At 33.4% G+C, this 19,309-nt stretch overlaps 2 protein-coding genes and 1 pseudogene across 3 annotated transcripts; 2 read left to right on the top strand and 1 right to left on the bottom strand.

Annotated features, from left to right (window-relative positions):
* Positions 1–1,289: 1,289 nt before the first annotated feature.
* LOC143601733 (uncharacterized) lies at positions 1,290–2,947 on the top strand. Its single transcript, XM_077079053.1, has 3 exons — positions 1,290–1,448; positions 2,367–2,447; positions 2,547–2,947. Exons 1-3 carry the CDS (start codon positions 1,290–1,292, stop codon positions 2,802–2,804), a joined length of 498 nt encoding a protein of 165 aa, XP_076935168.1. The 3' UTR covers positions 2,805–2,947.
* A 2,909-nt stretch (positions 2,948–5,856) lies between these two features.
* On the top strand, positions 5,857–9,949 carry LOC143601726 (5-formyltetrahydrofolate cyclo-ligase-like protein COG0212). The gene is made up of 6 exons (XM_077079048.1): positions 5,857–6,282; positions 6,361–6,451; positions 7,247–7,473; positions 7,635–7,710; positions 7,790–7,915; positions 9,671–9,949. Exons 1-6 carry the CDS (start codon positions 5,899–5,901, stop codon positions 9,826–9,828), a joined length of 1,062 nt encoding a protein of 353 aa, XP_076935163.1. The 5' UTR covers positions 5,857–5,898; the 3' UTR covers positions 9,829–9,949.
* Positions 9,950–10,059: 110 nt separating this feature from the next.
* Positions 10,060–12,088, bottom strand: LOC143601732 (protein LIKE COV 2-like; annotated as a pseudogene). Its single transcript, XR_013147712.1, has 6 exons — positions 12,012–12,088; positions 11,805–11,914; positions 11,260–11,429; positions 10,955–11,052; positions 10,693–10,819; positions 10,060–10,230 (listed from the first exon to the last, which is right to left on the bottom strand). The product of XR_013147712.1 is annotated as a protein LIKE COV 2-like (transcript).
* Between the last annotated feature and the right edge of the window lie 7,221 nt (positions 12,089–19,309).

Below are 19,309 nucleotides of genomic sequence, written 5' to 3'. Positions count from 1 at the left end.
GTTTCACAGTTTACAAAACTACACATACGGCGGTTAAACAACTTGCAACCAGTGACACTCTTGACGAACACGACGAGTATGTATGGAGGATAGTACTATACTTGAAGTGTTTGTGTTTGTATGATCAACTAATTTCTTCTATTTTATTAACTTTTTATGTCTTCAATTTTAATTTATTTACATATTACGTCATTTAGTTTATAAATCGGTTCATCCATTCAACAATATTATTTTTGGTTTAGCAAAAATGCAAAACTAAGCTCATGACTTGCTAGTTGCTAACATGCGCTGCTAAATGCTAATATATTCCTACCTCATCTCTGCCATATCTGCAGACGACAGACATGTAGTTACAAAAAAATAAAGATAAAACAGATTAGGTTTCTGGTTTATAATTATGAATTTTAATTTATTTTAAATATAACCACATTAATTATTTTCTTGGTTAAACAAGCCTTCAATCTATGAACTAGTTATTTAACTATTTGAGGTTCTATCGTTTTAAAATTCTTAAGCAAAAGAAACAAGTGAATATATAATAAGATATAAATAATATTTAGATCGTTTATTGTATAAATTAATAATGATTATAATAGTCATATATAAATAAATAAATTATTATATATTTATTCTTACATTGTATAACTATTACGAGCTGGTTATTATATCACGTCACTCTCATGTAAGATAGCTACACGTCCGTTAAATTAAGTGTTGTGGGTTAACTAGTCACTACCCTATTAAAGTAATAATTAAACTATTTAGAAGTTATTTAAATAAAAGAAAATGGTAAAATGAGATGAAGTGGATTTTTTGATTGGTTTATGCAATTAATTCATTGCTTGTTAGTTTGGCGGACCTACCACTTCATGTGTTTAACTTCGTTATGGTGGTGGCGTTTCCCTCCTATGGCACTCGATATAATTTGTCTAGTGTGGTGTATCAGACCTGTCATGCTCATATGATATGAATAACGTCTTCAAAATACACATGCTTGTTGAAAACCGTGGTAATAGACTCATCACGTTTTTCAATGACAAAGTCTAAAGTCTAAACACTTATAATAAACCGAATGATGCGAATCAAATGGTTAATTAATATTAATGAACTAAAGTTTAAATTCCAAACAAAACAACCTCCAATGATTAAATTAAATTAAATTAATATAACTTAAAGCTATGTATAACTATAAATAACACCAACAACAACTCCTCATTGTTAATATTAATCCATCCGTACGCAAACCTCCCTCCGTCAGGATTCCTTCCGATTAATCAAACCTCTTTCGAATGGCGAAGAAGCGTAAGTCGGTGGCTACAAGCCTAGACGAAGTCGATCGAACGATGTACGCCAATTTCAGCACCGCCGCTAACTCTCTCTCCCAGCTTTATTCTCAGGCCATGAGCCAACAGAAACTATGCTTCTTATCCGGTGAACGCCATGGACTGGTAGGTATCATTTATTATTCATGATCCAATTTTATTTTATTTATTTATTATCTTATTAAACCCTAATTTTTTTTATTTATTAGGGATTATGTTTTACACTTATGTCATTGATAATACTGAATTCAATCATGATTGTTAAGAGTATGTAGTCTCTAATGTGAATTAAAAAGTTTGTTAGTAGATGTTTTTTGAATTAAAATATGTAACTATTTAATAAGAACATCAATAGAGAATCAATTTTAATTGCTAGTCTTATACTGTTATTATTTACTTGTCGCGAATATGGTAACTTAGTTATATAAAGATACTCAAGGACTAGTCCGCCTGCGTAATAATAAACCAAGATTATGTGACTAGCGTTATAGTGATTATAATAGCTTAATAGGGTGGATTCTATATCATAACTTTTTAAGATTTGTATTAGCATATTTTGATATGTGTCAGCATGATCATTATGGTATTCAACGGTTATTTCTTCGTGGTCGTACTAGTTGTGGTTTTGACTTTTGATAGTATATTTGAATTTTGATCACAAAATAAGGGATTCAAAATTGAGATTCATAAAGGGTGAAAACTGTTAACTACCATCAAGGCACATTAGTTATCATTGTTTGTCCATAAAACATATAACATTTGATATCCAAAAAGATTAAAAACGTTGATATTTAACGATGACGCCAACACAAAAGTAGAAAAGCATCAACTGCCATAAAAAAATAATACCACAATAATTGTTATTACTTAATAACTTACCTATTGCTGATATAATATCCGATTGTGTTACCAATTGCTAATCTTATAACCTAATGATTGTAATTACCAATTTCCAATATAATAACCGAATACTACATGATGTCTGCTTTAATAAACTAAGGTTATGTGTCTTCTGATGTGATTTTGAAATTTTGAATTCTGTAGGAAATGCTTTATCAGTGGATTTCCAGGCAACACGCAGAAGGTCGGAGAGTGACATCAGATGACATACTAGCCTACATACAGGTTTGTTTGTCACTTTTTTGGCATGTTTATATGTTTTCATCAGATTTATTATGTAATTCTATATTTGCTATATTAAATAATATTTGCTGGACCACACAGGCTGAGCTGGAATCATCTGGGGAGGAACCATCAATGGCAGTGGCAATGGCTCCAAGAAGTTTGTCCGACTCAACTAATACTAGCATGGCAGGTATTGATCAACAGGGACCTAGGAATTATATATTCTCAAATGCGTTGTCGAGCCCGGTTCGTCGCAGTCTTCAGAACTACCACATATCTCATGGACCAAGAAACAATGACCATCACTCTGATTCTTCAATGGACATGCACGCAGATCATGATTCGACGACTCATTAAAGATACTATCCACTGCCATCATTATGGAAACCGAGTACTGTTTTATGTCCTCACAGAAGTATGGGACTTGTGTGGATGCTTTCATCTTATATGTAAAGTTGTTATAGTTAAATATTTATGAATCTTTGGTTTTTCTCTCTTGATGTTTTGTCATTGTTCAACATGGTTTGGGGTTGTTACAGATATGGTTTAAAATCATATTGTAATGGATGTTTTGGTTTTGGCTTTTTGCAACTGGTTGGTTTTGATCAATTAATTTGGTAAACACCAAAGGGAATGTGGCCTGGTGGTACGAAGGCCTGTATAATAATCTCCTTCCATGTTGAGGGTTCGAGTCTCATGTGGATAATGACGTAAGTTGAGGAGTAGGATTAGAGAAGTTGTGTTGGGAGTTCAAAAAACATTGACTATTTGTTATGGGGCGCAAAGCCTACATGGCTAACCCTTGGCGTGTTCGTTTCATAGAATTCGTGGGAATTCAAAGGAATTGGAATTAAAATCCAATGACAAAATTCATTGGAATCTTATCTCGAGTGTTTTTTTTTTGTTTTTGTTTTTTTTTAACTAGGACAACGAATAAAACTTTTTAGTTTTTTTATTTTTTTTGTTTTAATTTATATTTTGAGTTATGATTTTTTATTATTATTTTTGAATATTTTTTGAGAGGTTTTTATCTTAATAGAAAACCCATAAAAAAATTCAAAAAAAAAAATAAAAAAATCATAACGCAAAATGTAAATAAAAAACAAAAAATCTAAAAAGACTAAAATGTTTTCGCCGTTATCATTGTTTGAAAAAAAAACTCATTGATTCCTATTCATTTGTCAAACGAACACATTAAGAAAATATATTTGGATTTTAATTCCCCTCAATTCCAATTCCTATTGGAATGTTTAGATTCCAAATCAAATCCCTTCGAATTCCAAATCCGATGCAAATTTCAATTCCAATTTCATTTCGTGAAACGAACGCGCCCTTACTGCCAAAACCATAGCACTTGAAAAGGAAATCGGTGCTATGTCACTTCCGCTACGACATGAGCCGCTCTCCCTCTGTGCATTTTTCAAACAAAAAAAAAATCAATATTCGATTAATTATTAAGCCACTAATTCATCTCCAGCTACATCCATAACCGGAAGTACGATTGCGGACGACTGGTAGTTGACGGGATTTGAATCTATGTTCTGCCCAATTTCTAACCCCTTTTTGTTTAAAACCCCCTTTTTAAAAAGTTGTTAAACTCTGGTTTTTATTTTTCACTTTCATTTACTTGTCTACAGTGATAGATGGAATAAAACCAAGGTGTAATTTATGTAGTTCTTGTTGAATTCATTTGTAAGTGTAAAATGTTTTGTTGGTCAAGTGAAAAAACTACAATAATACCTACACTATGGAGCAATTCCAATAGCAGATTGACCAATTTATGTCACTTTGTATGTATGATTAATAGACATTTTGAACATAACAGTAAAAAAGGTTAGAACATCTGCAAGTTTTGTCTATCCTAAGTTCCTAACCAATTTACACACTTTTATTGGTAGAGAGCAAAAGGGGGATTATTTATTTGTAGAAGTCATGAACCTTACATTACTCGAACTCTTGAACCGACCCGAATTTTTATGTTCGGTCCTATGAATTGGAGCATTTATAAACAATGAACAAACTATGAAAAAAATTCTTGAATCCACCGCTGCATAATATATTTAAATTTTAAGTCAGAATTTTTGGGGGGCAATTTTTATAACTCGTGCAAGGCCCACGAAAGCCGTCGAGCTCTCGGGGACGGCCCTGAGCCTAAGTTCACCATTATCGTATGACAATAGAAAAGTACGTCCTTTTGGAAAAAAAAACTCATATTGATATAAAGTGCAAACTAAAAAAAACTATCGGCCATAGGTAATTAATTATCATTTATCAATAATCAAATCGTTTTCAAACTCCGGTTCATCTAGTATAATACTTATGATGATTATTTATCATTTATCAATGATGATGATTATTGAATGTATAATTGAGAGAATAAGAGAACTAATAATGAAAAGATGATGGGTTAATCATGATTTTTGAGAATTGATGTACAGAGAATTCATTTGAACTCTTTAACTTCCATGCCGTCAGCTTCTCACGTAATGATATAGATTTATAATTGTATTTTAGGAATTTAAAAAATAAGTATAAATCCCTAAATATTTCAGGAAACGTTTCCGATACCTTCATTATGTCGTCCCCGATTTTCCGAAACGCCGGGAAACGTTTCGGCGGCGTACCCGTCCCCAGGACGTGGACTCAAGCATCCTTGTCGTTTCCGTGCATCATAGGTATTAAATGCTACTTGATTTGTATTGGATCACATAATTTTTATTTCCTTCTCTTAGAGCATTTTCATCCAATCCTTCATGTTTTATGAGGGAGTGTTTTTATAATTTATAGAGTAATTTAGGGTATTGTGAGTGAAAAGTTTTTATATTTTATAAAACGTAGTGATTTTTTTGTATATTTGAAAAGTTACTGTTCACCCCCTATAATTTTTTAATATATTTCGAAAGTGGTTGTGAATGAAGGAAAGAGAAATGGTAATCATAAATGTATAAAAAAATATTATTTAATTGAAAATGAGAGAGAAAATGTAGTGTGTTTTAGTGTGATTTTGGTTTTAGGGATACGGAGTTGGATGTGTGTGTGTGTGTGTGTGTCAGTATTATCGAGACTGGTATAAGTATCCGTTTTAATGGTATTCATCTGTACATATTTTACATCTATTTTTTTTTCCGGTTTAACGACGTCGTCACTTGTTTTCCGTGATTTACATTTTAATCTAATGTTTACGACTTAACGCACACACGTAGTTTTAACGTTTCCCACCGCAACACTGGCTCTTAGAGCATGTTTGGGATTGAGTTTGGAAAATATTTATTGTTTTTCAAAAAGCCAAGATTTAAACTTTTGAAAAACTGTTTTTTAGTCCTTTTAAAAAACTAAAATAAGAAAAAAAAATTATAATTACCAAACATTTTTTAAAACACCTATACAAACTCAATCCCAGTATATCATCGTGTTGTTATCACGTACACAAACACAAAAACCTCAATCTGCCATGAACGCCGCTGCCTATGCATTCCAAACTCCACCTTTCAAACATCATCATCATCTCATAACCCCCAATTCAATCTCCATCTTCCGACACTACACCAACAACCCATTCAAAGCCAACAACAACAATAACAAAAGACCACAAATTTCATTCGATGAATCAGCGTACGAGGCCGAGAGGCTTCGCCTGGACGCCAATGCACGAGAATCCATGGCAATTGAAGCAGCAGCAGCAGCTGAGAAAGAAGAGGATGACCCGAAAGCTTGGAAATGGGTGATCCGGAAGAGAATATGGGATTTGATGGAGGCTCGTAATATTGCTCAGTTTCCGAGACCGGTTCATCACCGGATACCTAATTTTGTCGGGGCATCTGCTGCTGCTGATAAAGTAAGTGAGAATTGTTTGTGTTGTTGTTGTTGTTGTTGTTGTTGTTGTTATTATTATTATTTGGTTTTATATTATAAGTTGAGTAGGTTGGAGGTGTTTACAAAGGCTGATTGTGTCAAGGTGAATCCGGATACACCTCAAAAACAAGTCAGATTCCTGACACTTAATGGTTAGTGCTTAGTACTTTTATAAATTTCATCACTCTTAAATTTGTTTTATTGCTTCAGCTTCAGTCGGACGCATAACTTGTTTAGTTAAACGTGTCAAACTGGTTGACGGGTAGTAATCAAGTTGTAAACTTGTTGACGGGTTGTAAAACGGTTGGCTGCGTCGACTTGTTTAGTTAAATAATAGGTTATAAATGTTAATCCAAAGATCCAAACACGGTCCGTTCAATCAAACAAGTCAACCGAACACAACATGCTTATTAAACAGCTTAGATATGACTAGGGGTGCAAACGAGCCGAGCCGAGCCAGGGCTCAGCTGGGCTATGCTCGTTTTGACTTACAAGAGCTCGAGCTTGGGCTCTTTTTCTGAAGCTTGAGCTCGGCTAGTAAGTCGTTTTTTTTAAACTCGAGCTTAGGCTTGTTTACTAAACTAGCTTATTTCATGCCTTGAGCTTGTTTAAGCTCGGCTCAGTTCGAGCTTTTAACAAGCTGATCTCGAGTAGCTCACGAATTCTCGGCCCCTTTGCACCCTTAGGTATGACAACTCAAAACCTGATTATCTTTTTGTCATGTTTACGGTCATGTCAGAAATGACAACTCAAAACCATATATTAGTAGGTACAGGTCTGTAAGTTTTCCTGGTAACAAGTTGACATAGTTATAAATAGATGAAACAAAATTAAAATAAGACTTACCTAGATAACATTTATGCATCTTGTATAAGCAAGTTTCGACTTATGATTCATAAGTTTTGGCTCTTTTATATGACCATTTAATTTCATTATATTTCGTAAAGGTGGAAAGAAGCTACTTACTCCACAACCGCGCTTAAGGACTGGGTTTTTCTCTGTACTAGAATCAGACACATTGAATCCTAGTACCATGAACGAAGTATGCACTTCTGTCGGGGTAGCAAAATACGGCCGGCCCGTTGGATTAGATGAGAAGATTAAGGTAGATCTTATTGTTATCGGCTCGGTTGCTGTTGATCCAAAAACCGGAGCTCGTCTTGGCAAGGGCGAGGTATATAATTAACCCCCATTAAATATGAATAAACCCTAATGATACTATACGTGCCAATAGTTTAAACACCTTTAATGTTAGGGAAGTATAATAATGTTATTAATTATTTGAATTGTATAAATTTGATAGATTGGCTGTTGATGAACTTAGCAATGATGTAGGGATTTGCAGAACTTGAATATGGAATGTTGCGTTATATGGGAGCGATTGATGATTCGACTCCAGTTGTTACGTCTGGTAATAATAATTTAATAATTAGTTACATGTTATGGTAAGTTTAAGGAAAATAATAAGTCTTAGAAAATTTGTGATTTAGTGCATGATGAACAACTGGTAGATGATATTCCTATTGAGAAGCTGTTGGTTCATGATGTCCCTGTTGACATCATATGCACTCCCACCAAAGTTATTTTCACCAACACACCTATCCCCAAACCTCAAGGTAAGTTTCTTGTTTTTAAAAACTAAACATGCAAATTTAGGGGTGTTAATTCTATATAATGTTCTGGGAGCCTAGAAGAATTATTAAGGATATGCTTCTTGATGATCTTTGGCTAACAAAAATTCCATATCCTCCAAGTTCAACAAATGTCAACTGCATGATCTTTCATGTCAAAACTACGGGTTTGCATGAGTTAGTTTTGGCCTCAAAGTGAACCAAAAACTGAAATTTAGTTTTTGGGTTTTTGAAAATTGTATGTTTTCAGTTTTTACCTTGCTTTCGGTTTTACCATTTGGCTTTGAAAATTTGCGCTGAAACGAAAGTTGGCCCAAAATAAATGAATTTGTACCTAACATTTGTCATTCGTTAATTAATATTTAATTAATTATAAAACATTTTGGTCTAAAATTTTTGGAGTACACCATTTTTAACTTAACAGTAAATTATTTAAAATTGGATTTCTGGATATGTTTGGTTCCAGCCAGAGTTCGATTTGGTTAATAAAAAAAACGAACTGAAAATTTGGTTTTATAAAATACATCCAAATGGTTGGTTTCTTATTGTACTTATGTTATTTCGGTTATGGTTTGACTATTTTGGTTTCCTGCACACCCCTAGTCAAAACTAGTTTGCCACACACACACCTCGTTTTTATTTAGATCCTCTTAGCGCCTCAGGAAAATTGTATGAATTTTATGTCTCAAATCACAATCTATGAAAATTTGAGACGAGTTGTTTTAATGAAGCAAATAACGAACAAACATAAGGTGTAGTCATTTAAAGTTTGAATTAGAAACAATAGTAAAATGAAGTCATGAGGCTAACACAAAAAAATTTGACTAAAAATGTTAGCAAAATTGATAATCACTAATCTTAAAAGACGTGTTGCTTATAAGATAGAAGACAACTCGAACTAAATCCGGCCAAGATGAAATAGATTGATGATTGTAAATTCTTACGGTAAAAAAATTGGAGAAGATGACCACACCAAATATGCTATTATTGATCTGTTTTATCGCAACTAGATTTAGTTCCTGTCATGTAGTTCCCATATGTTGCAAAGGCTACCGATTATGGATTTCGCTCACTGGTTTAATCTTATAATTGTGTTTAGCATCACGACTTCTTTTGACTGTCGTTTCTAGTTCAAATTTTAAATGAGTGCACCTCATTATTTGTGTTATTTGTTTCATCACCCCTAGAAGTTCTAAGTTTTTCATAGATTGTGATTATGAAATATAAAATTGATATACTCTCTTTGAACAGCTAAAAGGATTTGAATGGAGAACTAGGTGTGTGTGTGTGTGTGTGTGGCGAAATAGCTTTGACATGAAAGATCAAGCGGTTAGGTTTTTATTACTAGTCAAAAGAAAATTAACATCAAACTTGTAAACTATGGCTTCCGAGAGTGGCAAACTGGCCTGGTTGATTGGGCAGGTCAAAATGGCTCGGTTTAAACTTGCTTTTTTTCAAAATAGTTTGATTGTATTAAACTTTTAAAATTGATAAAGATGGTTAATGAATATTATACGTAATTATAACCGCATGTCCTGGCAATGTAACAAAATATATTAGTTAAGCTGAACAACTTGTTGGTTTGTATAGCCGGTTCCAACCTATGAAGTGAACAGTTAAACCCTGCTTTCAAACCGTAATCTGGACCATATAAATCTTAGACGGCTGTATTTGCTTTTGTTCGCAAGCACATTTCACAATTTCATTTCATGGGAATGTGAGTGGTCAAATGTTTTGTAGGTATTTACTGGGATAAACTCTCACCAGAAAAGCTGAGTCAGATCAAAATCCTTAGACAGCTAAAAGCCAAAATTGAACAAGAAACCGGACAGAAACTTCCCACTGGCCCTTCTGAGAAGTTGCCCCCAACTGCTCAAAGACGAAGACAAAAACGATAGTTTCTTCCACTCTTTATTGTATTTCTGTGTAGAACACTATTATTAGAAGTTCATCATAGTGTTCATTTGTAATGAACATAGTCAGATTCTTGTACTACATATACTTTTTAACACATATAAACAAGCCACGCACATCTTTCTGGTTCAGACTTGTAGATATGTAAGACAAACAGATAACGTAAGAGATGTGTCGCGTACACTACCAGATATATTGAGACTGTAACACGTGTAATACAAGAATACAAATCACAAATCTTTCATTTCATTCATACAAAAAGACCTGCAGAAAACGCATAAGCTCTCAGAGCAGTCTGTTTAGTTGAACCCTATCGTTTGCAGGTGGGACCCTCTCTATGGGAGAGATCGATTGTGGCATTGACATACCCACTGAAACAATAATCTCTGAAATAAAGATTGTATAAAGTAAGTACGTAAAGAGATTGTTTTCACTAAATATAATGCTATAACTTAGATGCTGCAGAATGAACAGGGTTTTATGGGTTGGGTAACTGGTAAAGTCATGTTCGGTTGTAATCAGACATGTCAAGTTGGGTTGACCCACACACCTTTTTTTGTCCATTTTCGTTTTTTTTTATGAAAAAAAAAAGTGAAATTGTTAAAAAAAATATTATTACTGTAATAATATAAATTATCATTAAAATGTTTTAGGAGACTGTGTGCATTAAATATATACTTTTCAGCCTTCCCATATATGTAAATTTTTTGATTTGACCCGTTTAAGTAGAATACAACCCATTTGACCCATTCATCAGTTGGTGAGTCAATTTCCACCTCTACTTATAAGCATCAGCAATTTAAAGAATCAAACATGTTAAGTTTAAGGAAAGAAAGTGATGAGTGTACTGATTCCTTCTCGGATAGAAAAATTTGGTCTTATGATCTCTTCAGAATTGACCAAAAATACATCTCCTATGTAAAGATGGTTTGTTGGGACATAAACACTACACAACTCTTCGTCTCCATTTTCCTTCTGCACGCGCAACATGTATTCATTAATCACTTTTTAAAGCCAAAACGTTTCCAGTCTTAAAACCGAGAAAGTAACAAACACAGATATTGAAAGTTCACATGGCAAAAGTTGCTGCAATTTTAATATAACCACTACCTGAAGAACAACTGATGATGTAATGAAGCCAAAAGCATATTCTCCCAAACGAGGATGGCGAATGATTGCAACCTCCTTAAACGCAGTGGTGTTCTGGTCTGCCACAAAAGAAAAGGGTTTTTATATCAACTGAAAGCAAACATTTTAATTAATAAGCAAAACCAAGTCAATAAATTAATATTTCACTCTAAGTTGATAATCATGTTGGTAATACAGACAAGAACAAGATAACATTTCTGATCTTTATATCATCTTATATCAATACTAAGTGACTATAAAATAGAAATTAAAGTGGCATGAAGTACCTGGAGAAATAGCAGCACTGATTTGTTTGGATGCTAAAAATATAAATGTTTCACAAAAGGCATCCTTTTTATAAACCACTCTCCTACCCAAAAGACAGTAGCACCCAACCATGATGAAGCAATGATGCCCCCAAAGAATATAAAGATCAATGACGTCAGGAATGCAAGACCTGCACAATTGTATGAAAACTGAATTGAAGTAAAAAGTATATGACTGATAATAAGTAATAAACTAATAACTAACTAAAACTATAAATAAACTAAAAAGTCTATTCCACTAAATGAACATTAGGACGAAAAGATAGCATGTGTTAAGGGCTTATAAGGTATACTAGGATAATGGAGTTGTAATACTAACATAATGACAGTGGCAGATTTTGATTATTATAATAGACAAAATGACAATAAAATCAAAAGACTTTTTGTGAAGTGGAAGCTAAAGTCTCCTAAACCAGGTTAAAAGAAGCGTAAATAGGTAATAAAAACTTCACATGGTGCTTACTTAGAAAAACAAAAACTTGAACGACATGTTGTGTATGACTCACCAAATATTTCAACACCAAGTCTTTCATAGATAGGACTGAAAAAACCATCAAAAAATTGTACAATCCACCATGTCACAAAGAATGTAACAGCCACAGGAAAGAGGACAACACTGAAACATTACCAAATAACACAAATTAGAGAGCACAGTACACAAAACAGTAAAAACACGAATAATAACAATAATACGTAAAAGCGTCATAGGATACCATCCGGTCATGAATTTCTTTGAAACCCAGCTCTGAAGAACAGCATAGCACGCCTGGTCAAATATAAAGTCAACATGATGTCATATTTCATAAACACACAAAATCACTTCATACAACACATGCATAAGATTCAAGTAAATTAACGATTATGCAAAGAAACGTTCAACCAACACATAACCAATTTCAAGCTAAGAACCACAAAAACACATGTACATATTACTTTAAATGCGATACATAAGACAACGGTTTTCATACTGAATCTGTGATTTAGGCCTGTATGCAAGTGTGGGAGTGGTTATATGTGTAAATTAAGCCTATTTAAAAAATGTAGTACAATTAGGGCTTCAATATCATAAAAATTGAGCCTGTATATGTATATTGACCTAATTGTTGAAATTTAAGAAACCTATAAGTAAGTTTGGACTGTATTATAATCCGTGTTACTAATTGGGATCCCATAGATTATTACATAATAACAGCTATCAAGTGGGTAAAAGTGGAATATAAAACAATTAAGGAAGAAATAAAACCTTCCGGGTGGAAGAATTGGGGGAATTTGGGGTAGATTTGAGGGTGTCTTCTTGAGAAATTAGATCATGTTGACTAATAATAGTGCTGCTTGACGTTGATTCCTTAGAACCTTCTGCCATTTGAGTTGAGTGGTTCAGACACGGTTAAATGGTTGATCGGAGGGTTTGATTTCCGGTGGAAACAGTTGGAGGTGTCACCAAAGCTTGTCTTTTGAGTTGAGTTCAACGTTGACTCTTAAAAATTATATATAAAATTAGTTTATAGCTTTTTTTTATTCTTTTTAAGTGTTTGGATTAGCTTATATTCTACAAGTTAATTATGTGTCTTAATAAGATGTTAAATCCAACATTCTTTAATTTCTTAGAGTAATAATTACTAATCCACCACCATTTGAGAACAAATGAGTAATTTACACCTTTAAACAAATAAGTTTCTATCAAATAAGTTAAAAAACCATCTTTAAATAAGCTTCTTTAAATGGGCTTACATAAGCATAAGCTTAAAAAGCTAAGCCAAACACCAAGTTAAGCTTATTTTGTAAAAAAAAAAAAAAAGCTAAAAAAACTATAAGCTTGATTAAAAAAGCTAGGCCAAACACCCCCTTAAACAAATTGTAAATTATTATTATTATTATTATTATTATTATTATTATTATCATGTGATAGTCATCCCATGGCAAGCTTCGAACCTACACGGTACTTGACTTCATTTTGTGTGACATCATTTTCCTTTTAACTTCTAATTTCTAACAACCAAATTAAAAACAAAAGGTTATAGAGTACTTGTGGGTAGATGTTTCTAGTGATTTTGTGGTTTGTGGGTACTTTATGGTAGAAATAAGGTGACAGTACAGAATTGATTGGTGGCATGATTAGTACCCACGAATGTCTTTCCCCCCTAGCTAATCACTATCCATTAGTTATGGACGAATTTGAGAACATTATAATGAACTTTGGGGGGGGGGGGGGCGTTACTCGGGTAATTAATCATTTAAATTTTTTACTCTTTCAATTCACTAAAAATCAAAAAATTCTACCAGTATCCTATGCAGACAAAATCTATATATTCACAAAACTCAAACATTGGTGCAAACTGTAACACCCCAACCCGGAACAGGTCGACGTGTCACTATTACAGATATCATAACAAAATTCGAATAAGCCTAAGTCAAATTATATTTACTCAAATAACCGAAAATGAATAGCCTTTAAACAGCTTGAACTTCATTATTATATCTCATCACTAATTTCCCCGAGTCCCGTATTACCTGAAAACAAAATAAGAAAAACAAAACAAGAAAATACGGTTGAGCCAAAAATTGCCCAGTAACGGAAAGAACAATAGTATAGGTAAGGACAAATGTAAGAAAATAAATATACAGACTTCAATTCAAACTCGAAACAACATTTTCACCGAAACAAATACTTAATAAAATTCAGAGGTATGATCCGACACTTGCCTAGAACATAATCAAACACATGCGGAAACATATCATAACACATACACATATCAAACCACGTGACTACATAAATCAATAATTCAAAGTCACGCGAAACGGAAGCACCCACGAGCCTAACAGAACATACTGGTACACAGCTAGCTAGTCCATGCACCAAGGAGACGGTGTGGGTGGCGTGCACACATTGTTCCATCTCAAACAGAAGTCAGGAGTCAGGAGTCGGAGCTAAGATCGATCTATACGCCTCTAAGTGGCCAAGGTACTACATGAGTACTTTCAGAGACGCCGTGAACTTTGATTACGCACTGTCACGATAAGTGCCATGTCGTTGACGCCCCAACGACAAGTCAGAAATTGCTCGGGTAATAGAGTACAAAAGCTAAAATCATATAACTAAACATATTCAAACTGAAACTTGCAATAAGGAGTATAAAGTAAATAATCTATTGCATGCTACAAAAATATATTATATAATATGACTGAACTCAAAATATAACCGACGCGTAACGAAAATCTGTACTACAAAGCAACGGAATAGAGTCAATACTATAAGTAAACGAAAACAGAAAACCGTAACGAAGTAACGGAATATAATTCATACTATGAGTGACAGAAACCAGAATCCGTACTACGAAGTAACGGAATATAATTAATACTATGAGTGAAGGAAACCAGAAACCGTACCTTAATTTAACAAAGTAAAAGTAATCAACTAAATAGTTTTCAAGTCGTGTTAACACCTACATTAAAAGTTGAAAGCAAGCAACTAAGTACCAGAGGTTCACAACTAAACACAAGATTACAATTTATACGTATTCTAATTTGGTTCTTAGGTTGTTGTTTGTTCATTCGTTGGGTTATGAGAATTCCGGCATCTAGTTTGAAAAAACCAACTTTTATAATATAACTCTTCGTTCTTTCCCAACCTCTTTATATATATATATATATATATATATATATATTATATATATATATATATATATATATAGACACATATGGATTTGTTAAATCAATAAATCAATAAAAGGGTTCAAATTTGGTAAAACAACAAACTCATATTTGTCTTGTTGCAAAAGAATTATAAGTATAGTATTTTTATAATAGTCATTAACTATTTGTTAAAAATTTATATTTGCATGTACAACACTTACGAACTGATGTTGATCAAACGGAAACACAACTCCAGAGTCTGGCCATTTATTTTTATATTTTCATCAAAGATTACGGACTTTCTAATTGCCGGAAACGAATCAGAACCCAAGCACCATATTAAACCATACCGGCTAAACGACAAACGATTAACAAAGACGACCATTACCTTCGTAACCGAACACACCGAATGTATCGAGGAGTGAGGGTGGGCGGCCGCGCGTGTCGATAGCCGTCTCCACTAGGACAGAAAGGTCGATGGCGGTGCCGGTAACTTATGTGACGGTGAAGGCTAGCTCCGAAAACAAGCGATAGCGGCGGCGGTGTATTCCCGGAAGTTTGCAGAACGATGGTGGTCTCCCGACAAGGCGCAACAGATCCGGTGAAGGGTCGAGAGCAGCGTAGGTGGATGATTTGGCAAGACGGAACCGAAGAAGAAATGCTATTGATGAAGCTGAATTGGTTGCAGATTTTTCAAGAATAATCTGTGGTTTATAGAGTATATATGGACGAAAGGAAATCGTGATTGACAACCTACGAATACGGTTTGTAGATGTACTTGAAGGTGTGATAAGGTAAGTTCAAATTTTAAAGAATCATATCTTGAAATTATAGGATTAGGTGTGCTTATTATCTATCTATTTATTTAAATTGTTTATTTATATGAGTTTGCAACGATATACTACAATAATAATATTCAAATTCTACTTAATGGTATCTTTACTCAAATCATAAGTGATAATATATATATGTATATATATATATATATACATATATATGTATATATTATATATATATATCGTTAACAAGTTAACCCACGTATATATATTATCTTATCTCTAATACCCATTTGATTACATATCAAATTTGAGTTCCCAACGAAATTCTAAATTCAATACAATTTCCATTAAACCATAATCATTTAAATAATCATCTTATTTTATTATCATAAAATTTAGCTATTATAATTATTATCTGAAAAATTCGGATATTACACAAACAATAAATTTTGAGATGTCGGCTCGAAAGGAGGAGGTGTAGCTGAATAGAAGACAATTGAGGTCTAATACAAATCAATACACAGGTTTTGGGTTTCAGACAATGAAATATCCAAATCATTATGGGGTAGTGGCGATCAGCTATTCTGCCGTCTCCGAATTGGGTGGGGCAGATGGATAGCTGATCCGAGTACTAGTTATCAGGTTGTATTGTTAATTGTGACCTTGAATAATGGATAGAAACCCGTTGGAAATTTTAAGAAACAAATACTTATTAACCTTTTGAATGTACCTTGCTTTTTATCCATTTAATTCATTGAATACCTGTATTTTCTACCAATATTGAACACACGTGAAACCTAAAATTCTCAATGTGTTTCACAAAAAAAAATGATGGAAGCAAGATATCTTGAGGAGTTGGTGCAAGGAGAGGTGGTTCTAGATCGAGAAGTGGTTCGAGGTCAACTCCAAATCAAAATCAACTGCATCCAATGTTTACACAATACACACGTCCACAAATGTATTTGTTCCAGTGACGTGGTTGTCTGATAACGTGAAGCCCTCTAACTTTCATGCATCGGGCCAAATATAATGCCTTTTGGAAGACCACATGACATTCGAGTCGTTTGGCCCTTATGCGATGAAAAGCACAACTTATCAACCACGAGGCAATGACAAATTTCCCCTCCCGCTTTATAATGATCCTGACGTGGATGATGATCAAGATTTTGTGCCTAAAACGCTAGAACAAAATCTAAGTCATTATAACCATATTAAAGAGAGCAGGTCCAAGATGAAGGTGAGGTGGTGCGAGCAAATATGGACGACCTTGGAATTTTTAAATATTTTTTAAGTTTGAATCATGTATTTTTTAATTTTAATTGAAAGTTTATATTTAAATTTATTTACAAAGCATAATTTGTGTTTTATTATTTAAAAAAAAGTGTAGAGTGCAAGGTACTTGAAAGAAGAGTGGTGTTGCTAAAGATGGTTTGTAGGGTAGTTCACGTTAGTTCATGGTTAAAAACAGGGACAAGCATAAACTCGAATTACCAAACCGAAACTGAACTAACCGGAAAAATCGAACCGAAGCATTAATCAATATTAATTTGTTTTTATTTTTAGGATAATCGTTTTTTTCGATTTGGTTAATCATTTTTTATAACCGAATTGATTAGCAAATCTCAAGTATGGCCCATTGGCAATTTAACATGATAGTTCAGGTATGGCCTATTAACAAATTTACATTTTAGCCCAACTTTTGGGTTAACTGGTTTTTGTTTTATTATGCAAGTATAACCCACTATTAATTTAACCTAAAAGTTTAGTCGTCACTATCAAATCTCAATCTCTTATTTTCTCATCATCCGCATTCGTACTACGTTGCCATAAGTGCATCTCTTCGCCCGCCAGAGAGAGAAGCTCACTCGAATCATAATCGGTGTGTCCGGGTCAGTTCCCTTTCTCATTTGAATTCATAACTATGTTAGGGTTTTCTTTTTAGTTAAAATCACAACACGGTTATGTGATGAAAAAGACGTGGGTTTGAAATTTGAAACGACTTTGAACTCAGTTATGTTTTGTATAAATAAGCTTTGTTTTGAACTGTTGAATTTTATATTTAGCATAGCTTATGCTATACATTTATATAGTACATTTATTATCATTTAGCAATAAAAAACCGAACCAAATTAAAAATAAAAAATAAATAAACCAAAACCGTTTTAGTAATCGGCTTGGCCTAATAATCAACACTCCTAAGTAAAATGACATAGTGATACAAGATAGGTGGAGTTATTAGCATGGGCAGGCTCCGAGGAAAGCAAATAAAGTTTTGGGTCGTAGGTAAAAAAAATTTGAGCCTTAAGTAAAATGATTTTTTTAGGTTTAAACATAATGAAAACTAACTGAATGTCATTTTTATTTTTGTTTTTGTTCCTATAACGTAACATACGTGATGGAAACCACCGAATTCGCGTATACTCACAACGTTTTGTGTGAGTTTCAGTACTGTAACGAACGTAACGAAAACCAATCGAATTGACAATTTTGTTTTCTTTAGTTTCGATAACCTTAATGAACGTGAGGGAAACAAACTGAATATGGGTAGATCCACCGCCTCGACAGTAACCGAAACCGACCGAATTCACGCCGACTTACTGTCTCAATGTTCAGGACTGACAATGCTTGGATTTTTATTAGTAAAATACTAGTTATTTATACAAGTGGATGGATACTTGTTTTCATGGTGACGTGCCACAATTTTTATATCTTTCTTTAATCAAATATATTTATTTTATAACAAAAGAAAACCGTTGATTTCAGTGATGAAACAAAAGTAAATAATAAAAAATACATTCCTTGTATTTCTGAGTGGGTTGTGGTAACGTGGATAAGCTCTGGAAAAAAAACAAAAGCCAAAAGTTAAACTCAAAACAGATCCTGACCGTCAATCCACTCCACGTGGCGACCAATACGACAGTGTAAACTCACTCACGCTCTCCTTAAAATAATAACCAGAAACAGATCTCAACTCTTAACTCCAAAATCAATTTTTCCCCTTTTGCGAGAAGCGGGAACCCTAATTTCACTCATTTCAAATTTCAAATCCTCAGATCTGATTCTCTTATGCTTATTTCTCATCCACTCTTCAATTAACTATTCAATTAATCTCTATCTCAGGTACTACTCGATTGTTTTCTTGTAATTTTATTTAACTTCGTTTACGGTTCATCTGACGGATTTTGTGTTGCAGAGATGGATTATCATAGCTTCAAGAGGAAGGAGCTTCAAGCACTGTGCAAGGAGCATAATATTTCTGCCAATTCTGCCAATTCCGTTTTGGCTGATAAGCTTTCTGCACTCCTCAATGTAATTTTTTATGTTTTGTAATTATTATTATTATTATTATTATCATGATGATTGTTTACACTTGTGTTTTGAGGAGTTTAATAATAATAATAATATTATTATTATTACTGTTATTATTATTATTATTATTATCATGATGATTGTTTACACTTGTGTTTGAGAACTATAATTGTGACATTTCACTCAAACTGTGTAGTTTAATTTGTATAATAATATGAAAAGTGTTATTTGACTTATTATAAGGTTTTTCCATAAGTTAATAAATTACAACTTTGTAACTTATTAACATA

This window comes from Bidens hawaiensis, unplaced genomic scaffold, assembly GCF_021521415.1.
Source record: "Bidens hawaiensis isolate Kalapana, Puna unplaced genomic scaffold, B.hawaiensis_p1.1 tig00057006_1, whole genome shotgun sequence".
Classification (NCBI taxonomy): Eukaryota; Viridiplantae; Streptophyta; class Magnoliopsida; order Asterales; family Asteraceae; genus Bidens; species Bidens hawaiensis.
Note: the sequence above shows the minus strand (reverse complement) of the source record. Positions and strands in the feature narration are given on the sequence as shown.

What these genes read in the sequence shown, in the direction of transcription:
- LOC143601733 (XM_077079053.1), top strand. Translation starts at nt 1,290, where the DNA reads ATGGCGAAGAAGCGTAAGTCGGTGGCTACAAGCCTAGACGAAGTCGAT. An exon ending in CCGGTGAACGCCATGGACTG is followed by an intron (nt 1,449 to 2,366) that starts GTAGGTATCATT and finishes TGAATTCTGTAG; the next exon opens with GAAATGCTTTATCAGTGGAT. An exon ending in ACATACTAGCCTACATACAG is followed by an intron (nt 2,448 to 2,546) that starts GTTTGTTTGTCA and finishes TGGACCACACAG; the next exon opens with GCTGAGCTGGAATCATCTGG.
- LOC143601726 (XM_077079048.1), top strand. Translation starts at nt 5,899, where the DNA reads ATGAACGCCGCTGCCTATGCATTCCAAACTCCACCTTTCAAACATCAT. An exon ending in CATCTGCTGCTGCTGATAAA is followed by an intron (nt 6,283 to 6,360) that starts GTAAGTGAGAAT and finishes TTATATTATAAG; the next exon opens with TTGAGTAGGTTGGAGGTGTT. An exon ending in CTCGTCTTGGCAAGGGCGAG is followed by an intron (nt 7,474 to 7,634) that starts GTATATAATTAA and finishes GCAATGATGTAG; the next exon opens with GGATTTGCAGAACTTGAATA.